This window comes from Gopherus evgoodei, chromosome 1 (genome assembly GCF_007399415.2).
Source record: "Gopherus evgoodei ecotype Sinaloan lineage chromosome 1, rGopEvg1_v1.p, whole genome shotgun sequence".
NCBI lineage: Eukaryota > Metazoa > Chordata > Testudines > Testudinidae > Gopherus > Gopherus evgoodei.
The window spans coordinates 218,046,303-218,059,136 of NC_044322.1; the positions used below are offsets into that span (position 1 = coordinate 218,046,303).

Here is a 12,834-nt window from a genome sequence, read left to right on the forward strand (position 1 = left end):
AGAAGCTGTCTTTCAATGAAAAATAACAAGGATCTCAATTGTCAGCATATTGTTTTAAACCCACAAAAAGGTTCACGGGTGGTTAATTTCTATTTAACCTCAACTCGCTCACCCCATCACACACAGAAGGAATTGGTGGGGCAGCTGTAGACTGAAGTACTTTTCCGATCATAATCCCACTCAAATGTTTGCACAAGTGCAACTCGGACTTCCTGATTGGCCCTGGCACGAGAAGAGAAAGTGGTTTATGATCGCAGCCACCCATGCTCTGATTGTTTCTGTAAAAAGAAAACAGGAGTCGGATCCTAATTGCCAGCTACAGTGAGATAGATTTTATTCTGAGTTCACAGGGTTTATGCTCACAGAGTTCAGTAGACTGGTTGCACCTTGGGGCCAGGTTCAGTCAGGGGTGCGAAACCTGCAGAGGTAGCAGGGTGCAGCAGTGCTGCCTGGTATGATCATTACTGTTCATGCCTCAGTGCTGTGTGCTTTCCTAATAACAGTTAGGAAATCAAGTTGTCTCCCCCTTTGTCATGGTGCTGGCTAGGGCACATTGCAGGTTCCCCACTCTCTGTTTAATAGAAACATCCACTGACCTAATCCCCTTACCACAGACCAGGTCTGGACATGTGCCCTTTTCTCTCTCCACACCTGCATGGGCTGAAATCCAGGCCCAGTTGGCAAGGCAGAGCAGTCAGGGACAGGTGGGCAAGAGAGAGGAAGCAATATGATGATTCTTGGGCTTTGAGGCCAGGGATCCTGATCTGGGGTGAGGTTTTCCAAGTCATAAAAATGGAAAATCTGTGGGGACAGTTTTGTTGGTGTGAGCATGGAAGGGTCTTGCAATGGATGGGAAGTGAAACTGAAACCCCTCCTCCCTTCCCCACTCCTTACCATCCCCAGTACCCTACACATTTTACTATACATAGAGGGGGAGGAGTGTTTCCAGGACTCATTGAAAGGGGCATCATTCACAGGCCTCCTGGTGGGAAAGAAGAAGATAGCAGTATTGGCAGACCTAGAGGGAGCTGGTCTTTGGGATGTGCATGTGTTACCCCTGTGGGAATTCTGTGCTAAAAATTAAAAATTCTGAACACAGTATTTTAAAATTTTGCAAAATTCTGCATATTTTATTTGTCAAAATAGCACAATATAATCACTCCAGTTTGAATAATTTTGATAATTTATTTTAAAATACCTGTCGACAAGTATGTCAACAATACAGACAACATCAACAACAAAAAGATTCTCCCAGGTGTAGAGAGTTAAAGAAATCCCTATGACAACCCACTTCCAGTTGGGAGGTGTTGCAGAGGGCTGCGTGGGGCCGTCAGAGCCCAGACACCTGCATTTCCTCCCCCCAGAACCCAGCCACGGGCACCCCCAAGCCCAGACACCTGCACACCACAGCTTTTACCCCCCTTAGCTTCTTTACTGTCCAGCCGGGGGATGTGTCGCAGTGCGGCCCTGCCCTTCTTCACCCTTTGCCAGAGCTTGGTCTCCCAGGACCTTTCCTGTCTCCAAGAGAATGAGTATTAAGCCGAGCAGCCAGAGCTTGCAGAGCCTTCATCCCCACTGGGCTAGGCACTCTGCTCACAGCAAACCTGTGCTTGCAGAGCCCAGTGGCCCCTAGTGGCAGCCAGCAGCTCTGCAGCCCCAATTCTCTGGGGGAAATTCTGCACACATTCTGCTTTGGGCAGTGGTGCAGAATTCCCCCAGGAGTAATGTGTTGAGCCAGGCTGTTTTCAGCAGAACTGGGCAAATAACTCATTTTTCAGTTCACTGGCAGGTCCCAAAAATTGAAAAAAAAAATCAGTTCTGGTAGAACCAAACCCTGACACTGTGAAAAAATTTGGCAAATTGAAATGGTTTTATTTGGGGCATTTTTCCAGGCACTAGATTTACAAATGGCCAGTGGAGTCACCTCTGCCCCTATCTTTTAGTGCAGAGGTTAGGGCAGGCATCCAGGGCATGGGTGATTCAGGTTCAATCTCCCCCACTTCCTCCGGCAGGTGAGTGCACTAACCACAGGGCTATGCAATCATTCTCACACACTTTCCCAAGCCCAATAACTGCCCATTGTCTTTCATAGTGGCAATCCATAGTCATTCATAATGATAATGACTAGTCATTGGGACAAAAAGAGAGTGTGAGAACAACTGCATAGCCCATGTTAGGGCATACACATGGAAGGCCCAAGTTCAAGTCCTTGTTCCAATAAATATTTAATTATTTATACAAAGTCTAACAGCTTCAACAGCAGAAATTGAAAGACCCCCCCCCCCACAAACACACCTCAGAATATCCCATGGCCCAGTGGTCAGAGTGCTTTTTTGTAATGTGGAATTCTCTAGAGACAGAGGGGGGAATTAAACCTGACTCACCCACATGCTGGATTAGTACCTTCCACCCCTGCCTTCACCTTCTTCTGCTATTTATTTTCTTTCTGTTTTGTGAATGGTGTCTAAATCCTTCTTCCGCAAATTTTTGGTCCAAAACTATTCTGTGAATTCATCTAAAATTAGCAAATAGTTTTGAATTGACCCAAACTGAATTTTTCAGCAAATGAATTATTTTATTTAAAAATGTCACCTAGCTCTAATCATTGTAACCAGCTCAACTGACAGGCAGCTTCCACAATCTGCACGGATATATACAAATTGGACAAAACACTGATTTATATATTGCCAACCAGAACTGTGGGACAGAACCGTAAATGTCTTTGTTTTCAAAAGACCCATGGTCATCCTAGTCCCACCAAATGATTTTACAGCATTTGTTTGTGAGGGCTTGGCTACACTGGAGAGTTGCAGCGCTGGTGATGGGTTTACAAGCGCTGCAACTTACTCACCGTCCACACTTGCAAGGCACATACAACGCTGCATCTCCCTGGCTGCAGCGCTGGCTGTACTCCTGCTCTGCCTGGGGTATAACGATTGCAGCGCTGGTGATGCAGCGCTGCTCCGCCAGTGTGGCCACCAAAAGCACTGTTATTGGCCTCCAGAGGTATTTGGAGGTATCCCAGAATGCCTGTTCAGCCACTCCCAACAGCGCTGCAAATGCTGCAAATGTGGCCACACTGCACGCTGGGTAGCTGTCAGTGTGGCCACACTGCAGCGCTTTCCCTACACAGCTGTACGAAGACAGCTGTAACTCCCAGTGCTGTACAGCTGCAAGTGTAGTCATACTCTGAGTGTGGTGATAGAGGGGAGGGGCAGATTTGCTTGAAGCAGTTTGCCTGTGTGCCTAGGCCAAAATTCCCATTCACTGTCTCATAGACTCATCTCAGCCACCCACTTCTGTAACAAACCCCTAACCTATGTCTGAGTTATTGAAGTCTTCATCTCATTCTCTCCTCTTGTACAAGGAGAGACACAGAGGAGCAAATACGTCCTGCAGATGCCAATAGGTCCCTTACATCCTTTCCTTGTTCTTAAAAAACGTCTTATCAGCTTTAAAATATCCACTGGAAGTTCTGTGTAGTTTAGAAGTGAGATTGCTCAATAGACATGTGGGAGTGTGAGCGGCTTCCAAACAAAGCTGTATCTCTTTAAATCAGAAGGTAACTTAGTAGAAAGGGGTGTGTTCTTACTCTCAGCCATTCCCCAGCAGGTAGTTTCTGTTTCTGAGATACAGCCAGATGCCTGCCTCAACCAAATGTTGCAACCATCCACCTGTCTCCCAAACTGACATTTTCTGAAGAAACATCCACCTCCCACTCAGATCATCTTGCCCTCCTGGAACGAAGGAGTAGAGAGCCATTCACAAAGAAACATCCCAGGAAGAAGCGGATGGAGCAGCAGGTCTGAGTTCAGCTGACAAGGAGAACACAGGACAATGGGGATGTTCCTGCCTGGGGATCATGGGCTGCTCCTTGGGCTCTGGAACTCTCTGTTGTGCAGGTTTCAGAGTGAAAAATCCTGGACCAGACGCCTGGATGAAATCAACTTGCTGCAGCAGAAAAGGTAAGTTCCAGCCTGGCAGCTCCCTCCTACTTCTTCTTCAATCCCTTCTTTCTCATGTCGTCCCTTCTGGGGCTCTTCCTACAACAGGAAAGTGAAGAAGAGAGGGCTCTGAGTACTTGCCTATGTCCTGGCTGGCTATTTCCCCTGAAGACAAGTGATCCTGTCATTTTACATTCCCAAGGCAACTGTGCAAAACACTGTAACTAGATCCCCAAGGGAAAAGCTGCTTGTAGTTTTCAGCTGCTTTCTGCGCCTGTCTGGGATGCAAAACATAATGTCTGTCTCCAGCTAACAGAGAATCACTTCTGTCTTTTCTGGAGGAAAGAGGCACTTTGTCCTGTGTTGCTGGCTTTAGGGCAACCATGCCACTGGAGCTGCTACAGACACCAGTCAACAAACGTTAAATAAATCTACCCCACTCAGGTGCACCTTAATCTTAGAGGTGAGACCCCTAAACTGGTCCAGTCAGGGAGGGAAAGAAGAGTTTATGGGGATCCTGTGCCAGCTGTGATGTTCTGTAGTCTCATGTGAACAGTGCTTCTCAGTGTGGAATGATTGTGCCATGTGAGAGATGGGTCAGACCCACAACTAATGCTCACCTCCTATTGAAATGGATTTGTGGCAAGGGGCACAAAGACTTCTTGCCACTTTGTTCTCAGTGTCCAGAAATGCCTCTTCCTTCCCAACAAGTCCTCAGGAAGGAAAGGGCACCACTCCTGGCTTGGGTCAGCCACTGAGCCTTGAGGAGGTCTCTGCAGTGAGATATGAGGAGCAATCCATACCCTGAGCACGCTGCTTCCTGCTCTCTTGCCCTTGGTGCCCTCCCACTCCTAACTGTGCTGTAGGGTTTGCTGAACTGGGGGGTCTCACTAGCTAAACCCTAAAGTTTGGTTTGTGAAGGGCTGGCAGCAAACTGTGTCCTTCAGGTTCACTTTGGGGGTTGAGTCCTAAGCACTGTGACTTTCAGGGAAGTATCCTAGCCCTCTCACCCCTCAAGGAGTCATGGGGCTCTCGTGTTACTTTAGAACTTCTTTAATCAGGGTCATTATCAGCCTTTAGGGGTGGGGTATCACCAGTGCTGCCCACACAGCAAGTATCTGGGAGTGGGAGATGCCTAGTGTAGGCCTGCTGTCCTCACAATCCAGAAGGGTCTTTCTGGGTGAGGTGGTAATATTGCAGCAGGAGCAGAGAAAACACTTCTACCAGCTGGAGCCCATGGACAGAGAAGCTCCCTAATCCCAAGCATAGTAGAGAGAGATGACTGTCCTAGCGCACAGCGATTAGGGAAGTCTGGACACTGTACCAGGGATTCTGAGACACACACTTGTAGACAACTGATTAGGTGCATGGTGTTGACTTCCTGTGGCTGGTCACAGGACTAGATTGCTTAGTGATCCAAGCTACTGAGCAAATCTCATGACATACTTAATACAATAATATCTATCATTTGTATAACACTTTTCAGTAGATCTCAAAGTGCTTTATAGAGATGGTCTTTATTCCCATTTTACAGATGGCTAAACTGAAGCACAGAAACAGGAAATGACTTGCACTATGTCACCCAGCAGGCCAGGAGTAGTGCTAGGCTTTATTGACTAGCCCACACTGTTCATCCTTTGCATTCTTATAGCAGATCCCATCTGAGCATAGCGAAGAATTTCACAAGCATTAATGAATTCATCCTTGGATAAATATCATTATCTCTATTTTACAGGTGGAGAAGCTAAAGCACAGAGAGGCTAAGGCCCAAATCCTCAGAGGCATTTAGGCTCCAACCTCCATTGATTTCAGTGAAAGTTAGGTGCCTAAATGCCTTTGAGAACCTGGGTTAAGTCATTTGCCCAGTGACAAAGCCAAAATAGCACCCAGAAAACTTGCTTCTGAATCCTCTGCTTTAAACACTAGACAACACTCTTTACTGCTGATTTAATATATTGTTAAACAAGTATAATTGTGCAATGGTGGCCAAAACCAGCAAAGATGATGTTAGGGTATGTAATGAATTTGGGAGTGAATGCCATTGAAAATATTATAATGCTGTTATAATTAATCAATGGGACACCATCGGCTGTAATGATGCACTCAGTTTTGGTTATAGACCAAATATAGACTCTAGGACTGGAAGGGACCTCGAGAGGTCATCGAGTCCAGGCACCAAATACTGTCTAGACCATCCCTAATAGACATTTATCTAACCTACTCTTAAATATCTCCAGAGATGGAGATTCCACAACTTCCCTAGGCAATCTATTCCAGTGTTTAACTACCCTGACAGTTAGGAACTTTTTCCTAATGTCCAACCTAAATCTCCCTTGCTGCAGTTTAAGCCCATTGCTTCTTGTTCTATCATTGGAGGCTAAGGTGAATAAGTTTTCTCCCTCCTCCTGATGACACCTTTTTAGATACCTGAAAACTGCTATCATGTCCCCTCTCAGTCTTCTCTTTTCCAAACTAAACAAACTCAATTCCTTCAGCCTTCCTTCATAGGTCATGTTCTCAAGACCTTTAATCATTCTTATTGCTCTTCTCTGGACCCTCTCCAATTTCTCCACATCTTTCTTGAAATGCGGTGCCCAGAACTGGACACAATACTCCAGCTGAGGCCTAACCAGCGCAGAGTAAAGCGGAAGAATGACTTCTCGTGTCTTGTTCACAACACACCTGTTAATGCAGCCCAGAATCACGTTTGCTTTTTTTGCAACAGTATCACACTGTTGACTCATATTAAGCTTGTGGTCTACTATGACCCCTAGATCTCTTTCTGCCATACTCCTTCCTAGACAGTCTCTTCCCATTCTGTATGTGTGAAACTGATTGTTCCTTCCTAGGTGGAGCACTTTGCATTTATCTTTATTGAACTTCATCCTGTTTACCTCAGACCATTTCTCCAATTTGTCCAGATCATTTTGAATTTTGACCCTGTCCTCCAAAGCAGTTGCAATCCCTCCCAGTTTGGTATCGTCCGCAAACTTAATAAGTGTACTTTCTATGCCAACATCTAAATCGTTGATGAAGATATTGAACAGAACCGGTCCCAAAACAGACCCCTGCGGAACCCCACTTGTTATACCTTTCCAGCAGGATTGGGAGCCATTAACAACTACTCTCTGAGTACGGTTATCCAGCCAGTTATGCACCCACCTTATAGTAGCCCCATCTAAATTGTACTTTCCTAGTTTATCTATAAGAATATCATGCGAGACCGTATCAAATGCCTTACTAAAGTCTAGGTATATCACATCCACCGCTTCTCCCTTATCCACAAGGCTCGTTATCCTATCAAAGAACGCTATCAGATTAGTTCCACACGATTTGTTCTTTACAAATCCATGCTGGCTATTCCCTATCACCTTACCACCTTCCAAGTGTTTGCAGATGATTTCTTTGATTACCTGCTCCATTATCTTCCCTGGCACAGAAGTTAAACTAACTGGTCTGTAGTTTCCTGGGTTGTTTTTATTTCCCTTTTTATAGATGGGCACTGTATTTGCCCCCTTCCAGTCTTCTGGAATCTCCCCCGTCTCCCATGATTTCCCAAAGATAATAGCTAGAGGCTCAGATACCTCTTCTATTAACTCCTTGAGTATTCTAGGATGCATTTCATCAGGCCCTGGTGACTTGCAGGCATCTAACTTTTCTAAGTGAGTTTTTACTTGCTCTTTTCTTATTTTCTCTTCTAAACCTACCCTCTTCCCGTAAGCATTCACTATACTAGACATTCCTTCAGATTTCTCAGTGAAGACCGAACCAAAGAAGTCATTAAGCATCTCTGCCATTTCCAAGTCTCCCGTTACTGTTTCCCCCTCCTCATTGAGCAGTGGGCCTACCCTGTCCTTAGTCTTCCTCTTGCTTCTAATGTATTGATAAAAAGTCTTCTTGTTTCCCTTTATTCCCATAGCTAGTTTGAGTTCATTCTGTGCCTTTGCTTTTCTAATCTTGCCTCTGCATTCCTGTGTTATTTGCCTATATTCATCCTTCGTGATCTGACCTAGTTTCCATTTTTTATATGACGCCTTTTTATTTTGTAGGTCACGCAAGATCTCAAGGGTAAGCCAAGGTGGTCTTTTGCCACATTTTCTATCTTTCCTAACCATCGGAATAACTTGCTTTTGGGCCCTTAATAGTGGGCCCTTAATAGTTATCTTATAGAAAAAAGGAGATAGAAAATGAGGGGGCTCTGAGATGGGTGACAAAAATGATTTAAAGGCATAAAGAGACTTTGGTAAAGACTGAAAAGATTGACATTGTTGAGTGTAGAGATGAGAGGTGTAAAAGGAGACGTGAAAGGGATTTACAACACAATGAATGGGATAGAGAAGGTAAAATTGATAGTCCTGTGTATCCCTTCTCATAATACAAGAACAAAGAGATGTCCAATAAAATTGAAAAGCAATAAATTTAAAACTGAATAAAGGAAGTAGTTTTTTATGCAATACATAATAAACTTGTGGAACTTGTTGCCACTAGGTTTGACTGAGATCAAGAGTGTGGCATGATCCAAAAAAGGATTAGACATGTCCATGAATAATGAGAACAAGAGATATAAATAATGTGCAAGAAGTATAAACCCTCATAGTTTACAGCATAAGCCAACCACTGAGCTCAGATCCTCCAATGTGTTTAAGCTCCTAATGCCATTAAATACCTCGAAGATCTGGGCATAGTTGCCAGAGATTCAAAAGAAACCTGTCCTTAGGACATGTTCATACTGAATGGGCCTCTTCCACCTTCTTCTGAAGCATGTGGTATTGACTACAGCCAATGACAGAATACTGGACTGAGTGCATCACTGTTGTGATTCAGTATGGTGATGGCTAGGTTACTGTAGTTTCATACAGTAAGACAGCTATAATGCCATTCAGTGTGGCCTGGAGGAGTGAGTGCAGGCCTAAGAGTCAGGTAATGCTGAGTTCTTATCCTGGACTTATCTAGCTTAGCTTCCCTGCACATTGAGGATAATAATATGTATCTACCTACCTCCTAGAGGTATTGTAGGGAAAGGGAAATTCATTAGTTAACATCTGCAAAGAGCTTTGAATAAATAAAGTGCAGTAAAAGGTGCTGGGTATTATTCATATAGTAAATCTGAAATATTTATAAATATGAGTCGGTTGCCTTTCCAATTGTATTATTTCATTCCATTACAATCTGTACATCATACATACATTCCTTATACAAGAACAGCCACGTGCCTGCAGTGGGATGTATGAACCTCATATTGTGTCAGCCTTGAGTGGTAATCTGGAAATCAAAAAGGTGATTTAGTGCCTCAGGGAACTGGAATTTCATGTAGAACTGTCTGGCGCATTCTTCTGAATGATCATATAGATTGGTAGCTGCGGAATGCAGTATGATGCACTCAGCCATGTTGCTGTCCTGTTAACATAGCGGTGATGATTGTGAACCACTCAGATGTGACTGATGTTTAAGAGTTGTGTTTTAAGACATCTTTAGCTTTATCTCAGGTTTTATTATATAACTCAAACAGCCCAGGGCCATTTTACTTTTATGGGCTAAAGTCTAACCTCGGTGACACTGTCCAACCTCAGTGAGATTATATGGGTGTAAATGAGGCTAGAACTTGGCCCTGTGGCCCAAAGTCACCCCTGGCATAAAGTCACTTCAGCAGAATAAGAACAGGGATGAATTAGGTGCTGTGGACCTGTTTTTCAGAGGTATTGACCACTTCTGGCTCCCATTGACTTCAAGTGATGTTGACAAGGTTCAGTAATTTGGCAAATCATCAGGCCCTATGGGTTCATCTCTTACCAGAACAGCAATCTGATGGGTCATGCAGGAGAACTCTGTTCACTCGCTGAAACATTTCTGGTAAGACTTTGCAGTAACATCTCAACAGTGTTGCTCTGGAAGAGGCCTGTGCCTCAGGCTGATGTTAGGCTGGGGCCCTTAAACAAGAACAAACTCTTCAATGGCCTTAAGATAACTGCAATACTGTGGTTTTTTTTTTTAAGTCAGCAGTTACCATAAAGACATTTTGTACCTTTAGCTGTTCTTTTTGTTGGTAAGGATAATCTGATTAGATATGTCAATCTGGATCTCAAACACATTTACTATAGTCTATTAAGACATCGCTATGCAGGTGTTTCTAAAAGACCCTGTCTGTCTGGGCAAAATTCTAGGTTTTAAAGAAATCATAGACACTAAATATGAAAATATCTTTTTATCTCATATAGTTAAAGCTAAGATTTTGTTATTGATATTTTTAGTAAAAGTCAGGGACAGGTCATGGGCAATAAAGAAAAATTCATGGAAACTGTGACCTGTCCCTGACTCTTACTAAAAACAGGGCCGGCTCCAGGCTTTTTGCCACCCCGAGTGGTGGGGAGTGGCAGGGAAAGCCATGGTCGGTGGCAGGTCCTTCCCTCTGAGAGGGATTGAGGGGCCCACCGCCGAATTGCCACCGAAGAGCCGGATGTGCTGCCCCCTCTCCATTGCCGCCCCAAGCACCTGCTTGCTGCGCTGGTGACTGGAGCCAGTCCTGACTAAAAATATCCGTGACAAAATGGGGAACTGCAGGTTCCCACAGCTCTTGCCACGGGGCAGCTAGGGGCTTCAGGGGCCCCCCAATGGGTTAGGTGTCGGAGCTCCAGGGTCCTCTGCCACCCATGGCTGGGAGCTTCGGGGCCTCCACCACCTGTAGCAGCTGGGGCTGCAGGGTACCCCTGCCACTGTAGTTCCAGGGACCTTTGGCAGCTAGGAGCTCAGGAGTTCCCCTGCCACCTGTGGCAATTGGGAGCTGCAGAGTTCCCTCACTCGCAGCTCCAGGCAGGGCCGCCCAGATGGGGGGGCAAGTGGGGCAATTTGCCCCAGGCCCTGGGCCCCACAGGGGCCCAGCAAGCCCTGGCCTGGCGGCAGTCTGGGTCTTTAGCCAGCATTTCGGTGGCGGGGGGCCCTTCACTCCTGCCGAAGACGCGGAGTGACTGAAGGGCTCCTCGCCACCGAAATGCCGCTGAAGACTCAGACAGCTGCCAGGTGAGTACAAGCTCCGCAGCTCCTCCGCTTTGCCCCAGGCCCCCATAATCCTCTGAGTGGCCCTGGCTCCAGGGTCCCCACCACCCACTGCTGTTAGGAGCTTGGGGGCTCCCTCGCCATCTGCGGCATTTGGGAGCTGCGGGGTACCACCACTGCCTGCGGCAGCTTGGAGCTCTAGGGGCCACCAGAGGTGGTGGGGGTGCCCAGGACCTCCCTGCCCCTATGGACAGCAGGGAACTCTACACTTCCTGAGAGCCGCAGGCTGAAGTCACGGAGGTTGCTGGAAGTCACGGATTCTGTGACTTCTGCGACCTCAGTGACTAAATTGTAGCCTTACATATAGTCCATCAACCTGCCAATACTGAAGTGTTCTCAGTGGTACATTTCTCAAAGCATGCAGCATATGGGATGATTAATACTGAGATCTATTCAGCTGTGAAATGGTTGTCCAAGTGGAGTTGTGGAAGGCCTTTCTCTTGAGTCCTTTTAAATCGGACTGTATAATTGTCATAAACAGATAGTTAAGGGTTAATGTCTCTTTTACCTGTAAAGGGTTAAGATGCTCAGTAAACCTGGCTGACACCTGACCAGAGGACCAATGGGGGACAAGATACTTTCAAATCTTGATGGAGGGAAGTCTTTTGATTTTGCTCTTTGTTTTGCTCGTTTTTCGCTCTTGGGACTAAGAGGGACCAGACGTCAATCCAGGCTCTCCAAATCTTTCTGAATCTGTTTCTCATGTTTGAAACTTGTAAGTAATTAGCCAGGCGAGGCATGTTAGTCTTATTTTTGTTTCCTCAACTTGTAAATGTTTCTTTTTGCTGGAAGGATTTTACCTCTGTTTGCTGTAACTTGGAACCTAAGCCTAGTGGGGGGGCCCTCTGGTCTATAGGAATCTGATTACCCTGTAAAGCATTTTCCATCCTGATTTTACAGAGATACTTTTTACCTTTTCTTTCTTTAATTAAAAGCTTTCTTTTTAAGAACCTGATTGATTTTTCCTTGTTTTAAGATCCAAAGGAATTGGATCTGGACTCACCAGAGATTGGTGGGGGAAAGGAGGGGGATGGTAAATTTCTCCTTGTTTTAAGATCCAAAGGGTTTGGATCTGTGTTCACCAGGGAACTGGTGAAGTCCCTCAAGGCAACCCAGGGAGGAGACGAAGTTTTGGGGGAATAGAGAGTGCCCCAGACACTGGAATTCTGGGTGGTGGCAGTATACCAGAGCTTAGCTAGTAATTATGCTTAGAAGTGTCCATGCTGGTCCCCACATCTGTACCCTAAAGTTCAGAGTGGGGAAAGAAACCTTGACAATAATATACTGCCATCCAGCTGTACTGTATTATAAGGAATAGCCCTGAACTAGTCTGGTATGGAAAGAACAAGATGTACCTTAGTGGGAACTTTCCATCTCGTAATTTTTATGATGAAGATAATGGGTTGTTAGTGTTATTTTTGTAATGTTCCTTTTTATACTTTCCCCCCCTTGAAATTATTTCCCAATAGGATGGATGTGAAGTAATAAACAAAGGTCATACTGGTTTTAAGCTAGGTATGCAATTTCTCTGAGGAATGTACTGATTTCTACCAGATCCCATGTTGAAGGATCTCTGCTAACGATGAGTGAGTACACCTCTACCTCAATATAATGCCACCCGATAGAACACAAATGTGGATATAACGCAGTAAAGCAGTTCTCTAGGGGGGCGAGGCTGTGCACTCCAATGGATCAGAGCAAGTTCGATATAACGCGTTTTCACCTATAACACGGTAAGATTTTTTGGCTCCCGAGGACAGCGTTATATCAAGGTAGAGGTGTACCTAAAAAGTTCTGCTTGTTTAGGAGAACAACCCCAAAGTTTGAATGTTTGGCTTAA

General features: G+C 45.2%; 1 protein-coding gene across 1 annotated transcript in view; it reads left to right on the forward strand.

Moving 5' to 3' along the window:
- Nucleotides 1-3,837: 3,837 nt before the first annotated feature.
- LOC115636507 (transient receptor potential cation channel subfamily V member 6-like) overlaps nt 3,838-12,834 on the forward strand; it is an 82,545-nt gene continuing 73,548 nt past the window's right edge. Inside the window, exon 1 of the mRNA XM_030536673.1 lies at nt 3,838-3,965. Coding sequence (XP_030392533.1) covers nt 3,838-3,965 — 128 coding nt within the window. The remainder of the gene's footprint in view (nt 3,966-12,834) is intronic.